Genomic DNA, 4,531 nt, shown 5'->3' on the forward strand with positions numbered 1-4,531 from the left:
TGTTCTATGAAGCTGTGATATAGCTTAATCTGAAACATTACTATACTGCAGCTCAGGATACAACAATCTGGATTTCTTCTAAAATGAGTCATACTCATAGAAATATTAATGCTCTTTCAATTATGATCTACATTTCAGACAAATTCGGTGCTTGAAAAATAAGTTCCAGCCTAGATTTCGGTTATTTACTATAGTTTCATTTTGTAATTACACAATGCCACAATAGTTATGGCTTACAATTGATGCATTTTATATATTTATAAAATAAAAAGAGATATTACTGAAATTTAGATTACGATTAACAATTAATAACTACAAACATTTAAGCCCTTATTTCAAATGTCAACAACTGAAATTATTAAAATAATAACCCATTATCTAGCAAAAGATCAGTCAACTTCAGTAAATTTTGTCCGTGATTTTATTCCTTCAGTGGATGTTAAATTTCAATTTTTTTTTATAGAATATTTAGTATTTTTTCTGCATAAAAAATCACTACAAAACTTATTGGAGCCAACTCAATATGTAACTTCACCTTTTATATTGTTTAGAGATACAAATTTTCAGATATGCAACTTAGTTTTATATTATCTACTGACTTATAATAAGCAACATGAGAAAATAAACATAATTAAGTTAAAATTTTAAATTAAGTCAGGTGTTAAGCATTTGAAAGTAGGCAATTGTATAGATTTGTACCAAATACATCCAGATGCTTTGTTATAAGACATTAAAATACGAAGAGTAAAGAGTAAATATGGCCTAAGCCAGAGGACCTACATTTAGCTAATATACGTATTATACAAAGTTATATACTTCTTACATCTTAACTATTAATAATATTACTACTACAATATGCAGTCTGAGGGCCCATTTCACCTCTTGCTAATAAAGTATCTAATAACCTGTAATAACCTGTCAGCAGATATCTTAATAGATAGAAAGCTGCTAGAATTTTGTCAGAAACTGATGAAATTTGCCCTTAATGTAGTATTATCTTATCTTAAATAGAGATCTAACAATGAACTATATCAAGGATAAGCAATATGCGACCCGCCGCGCTTGTGGCCCGTTAAACACGCTTATGCGACAAAACAGTGCCAAATTTCCCATTAAAAATTTCAAGTAAATTAGTTTTTCTGTTATTTTCTTGTTCATTTTTATTTTGCATTAAAATTTGTATATGATATATGTACTTTTTTAATTTTATATATTATTACTCTTATATTTATTATAAATAAAGTTTAGTAAATTATTAATAAGAGTTAATCTATGTTTGGCCTGCCAAAAAAATTAAAATTAAAATTTGTTAAAAATGTTGCTTACCCCTGAACTAGACTTAAAAGTGGTAGTATTGGGAGATTTATAGTTAGTTTAAGATTCATGTTTTTTAATTTTATCACTTAACACAAACATTATTGATTAGTATCCCTTTCACACCATTTACACTGCTGACATAAACAACAACCTTTTTTATTATACAATATAATTTATCATAAATATGAAATTTTCCAAATTTTACATATTTATGATTGGATATTCTTATGACTAAACATGGAGTGGATATATGGTGGCACCATGGGAGGAACTGCTGAAGTAGATTCTGGGACTTGATCTTTTTCCTTGTTATTTTTTGTCTTTCGGAACTGAAAACCATTTTTACGGAGAATTTTTCTTAATGTTTCTCTTGAACCTTTGAAGTTGATTTCATCTTTTAATATTTGTAACAGTTTGTTTATTGTTGGTACTTCTTTTTTAAATGCATAGAATTCGTGAATTTTTCGTCGTATTACTTGCAAGTCATATTCGTCTACTTCAATTTTTCCTTTTGTTCGTACTCTTTTTTTGGGTGTCTTTTTTAAAGTTTCTGGATCTAACAGACCCTGTTCGATCAGTCTAGCTTCTTTAACAATGTTTAAAACAGTACGCTCCGACACGCCTAAAACAAATAACTGCATTATATGATGCTGAAATTACTTGCAATCAGACACATATAAAAGTGTCTTTTTAAAAAATAAGAAACATTACTTAGAAAAACGACTTCGAACAAGAATATTCTAATAAAACAAAAAAAAAAATTGTAGTTACAAGCGGTTGTAATTATGTAAAAATATATTTTTTTATTCTTCATATTATTGACACCTTTATATATTAAAATATTTTGTTGAAAAGAATAATTATATCACCAACCTGTGGCGGCAGATACTCTTACGTATACTTTACTAAGCGGTATAATTGGTACTTGCATTCGCTTTTCTTCGTCCATGAATTCTTTAACTTTTAAAATTATTTCTCTCACCTCACTTGTTATATTTTTCGGCATATTGTTGTTTATAATTTCAAACAAACAAATTAAATGGCAGACTAGTTTTCGTGCTTTTTTTTTCAATAACCAATCGGTTATTTAAAGAGCAAAGGTTTCGCATTATACAGCCCAATAACATGTTTTTGTATTTCTTTAAACTAGTGGTCGCCCAGAGGTCGAAATTCGACCACAATTAAAAAATTAAATTAAAGAAAACCAAATAATGAAAATAAAGGACCTTTTTTATATTTTTCAATTTGACTACAGAAGTACAGACTTTGACAATCAACAAAAGAGTATAATATGCGTGTCACACGCAGCGTGTGTGTGTGTGTTAAATACATGGTAGTGTGTGTAATGTTTTTTTTTTATTGAATTAATGTACTTCTTATGCATATTTCTTTTAAAAAAATGAGAATACTTCACTTCTTCACTATAAAAACTATAAGTGTGTGAAATATCCTTTCCTCCGTCCGCGTAATTTTCGTAAAAAGGGGTACAAAGTTTTTAGGACTGAAAAAATCATGAGTGAAATTAGAAAAAAAAGGAAAAAAAAATGCTCTGGAGACATAAGGATTTATACCGTGGTCTTCTAGGTCGATACCTATCGGCTGATTTCCCACCTGAGCTATTACAACTTAATTGAAAACTGCGAAATTTACCTTCGTATTCTAACGATTTAGTAGCAATTTTTTTCACTGCCTAAAAACAGGGATGAAACGACATTTTCTTAAAATGAATCCTAGCTATATAGATTTATTGCCCCCGAAACCTTCTATATACAAAATTTCATGAAAATCGTTGGAGCCGTTTCCGAGATTCAAGTTATATATATATATATATATATATATATATATATATATATATATATATATATATATATATATATATATATATATATAAGAATTAGATTAGTATACAAGTATTAGATAGATTATTGCTATAGAAGAATATGCGATTTTTAGTGTACTAGAGTCTAGAGTCTAGACTGTATGAACAATTGAACATACAGCGAAAATAATAAAAAAGAAAACAAACAAGAATTTGATTATCCACTATTATAAAGTTAGGTTCTAGATGTTCTAGGGTATTTGTTTAATGTCAAAACGGGTCTATTATTATCAACCGACTTCAAAAAAAGGAGGAGGTTATGCCATTTTTGGTACGCCATTTTTGGCGTAAACTTGGGGAGACCTATGTTCAGCAGTGGACTATAATAGGCTGGAGTGATGACGATGATGATGATCTTTTACTGAAAAGAAAGAGCTTGGCGATCAAAGCCGTAAATAAAATATATATAATAAAATTTTAAATTGGCTAATAAACCACGATAAAATCCGAAAAGTTAGTTTCATTATGATGAGTGAAATTGGTGTAAAAATTAGGAAACAATATAAAAAATAAAATAAAGACAAATAGACCTTTTGTACCATTGTATTCTGCTGTGTGGTTACGGTAGTAAATATTATAGATACCCCCTCTCTTCCCGTGGGTGTTATATGGGCTGTGATAGGCTGAAATGATGATGATGATGACGATTGAGTTTTCGACGAAAAGTTTTACGTGTGCTAGTATAATCGTTTTGTTTGTACTTTTTACGAGTTTGTTTTTTATTAGTCTTCTTTTGCGTAGGAAGTTAATAAATTTTTAATTTAATGGGACTAGTTTGTACATTTTAGTACGTAAATAAATAATGACTTTTAAAATATTTATATAAATCGCTTTTTGACTCAAATTTCCTTAAAGACTCTGTTGTTAAAACTCATAAAAAATGGAAAAATGCAGACCAAATTTTTATATGGAAGTGAGAGGTTATGAGATCTATGAGAAAGTGGTCTTCATTTGTAAATGTTTTATGAGGTTTATAAGATTTTTTCCGCAGTGTTGTACAAATTAAAAAAAATCTCGTTTAAGTTGTCTTTAGAAAAAGAACACCCAAATAGGAACACTAAATATGATCATATAGATCATCACAATAGAAACATTTAAATAATATTGAGTACAGTTATACTTGTGCAAAGTATTTTATGAGTTTCTGACATTGACCATTCCTGGGACTGATATTTGAAAATCGATGGAGCCTTACCTATCCACGCACCTTTGTTGCGCAGAAAATATCGTATGATTGAGTGAACAAGACCTCACCCGGAAGGTCAATTAGTTAGCACATGCGCTCAAACGATTATCTTATACATATTCAACAACACAGCGTCCCAGGGCTCATTT

At 29.2% G+C, this 4,531-nt stretch overlaps 1 protein-coding gene across 1 annotated transcript; it reads right to left on the reverse strand.

Annotated features, from left to right (window-relative positions):
- Positions 1–1,373: 1,373 nt before the first annotated feature.
- LOC123668632 lies at positions 1,374–2,417 on the reverse strand. The gene is made up of 2 exons (XM_045602348.1): positions 2,191–2,417; positions 1,374–1,939 (listed from the first exon to the last, which is right to left on the reverse strand). Exons 1-2 carry the CDS (start codon positions 2,321–2,323, stop codon positions 1,527–1,529), a joined length of 546 nt encoding a protein of 181 aa, XP_045458304.1. The 5' UTR covers positions 2,324–2,417; the 3' UTR covers positions 1,374–1,526.
- Positions 2,418–4,531: the final 2,114 nt, after the last annotated feature.

Source organism: Melitaea cinxia, chromosome Z (assembly GCF_905220565.1).
Source record: "Melitaea cinxia chromosome Z, ilMelCinx1.1, whole genome shotgun sequence".
Taxonomy (NCBI): Eukaryota; Metazoa; Arthropoda; class Insecta; order Lepidoptera; family Nymphalidae; genus Melitaea; species Melitaea cinxia.

What these genes read in the sequence shown, in the direction of transcription:
- LOC123668632 (XM_045602348.1), bottom strand. Translation starts at nt 2,323, where the DNA reads ATGCCGAAAAATATAACAAGTGAGGTGAGAGAAATAATTTTAAAAGTT. An exon ending in AAGAGTATCTGCCGCCACAG is followed by an intron (nt 1,940 to 2,190) that starts GTTGGTGATATA and finishes TATTTGTTTTAG; the next exon opens with GCGTGTCGGAGCGTACTGTT.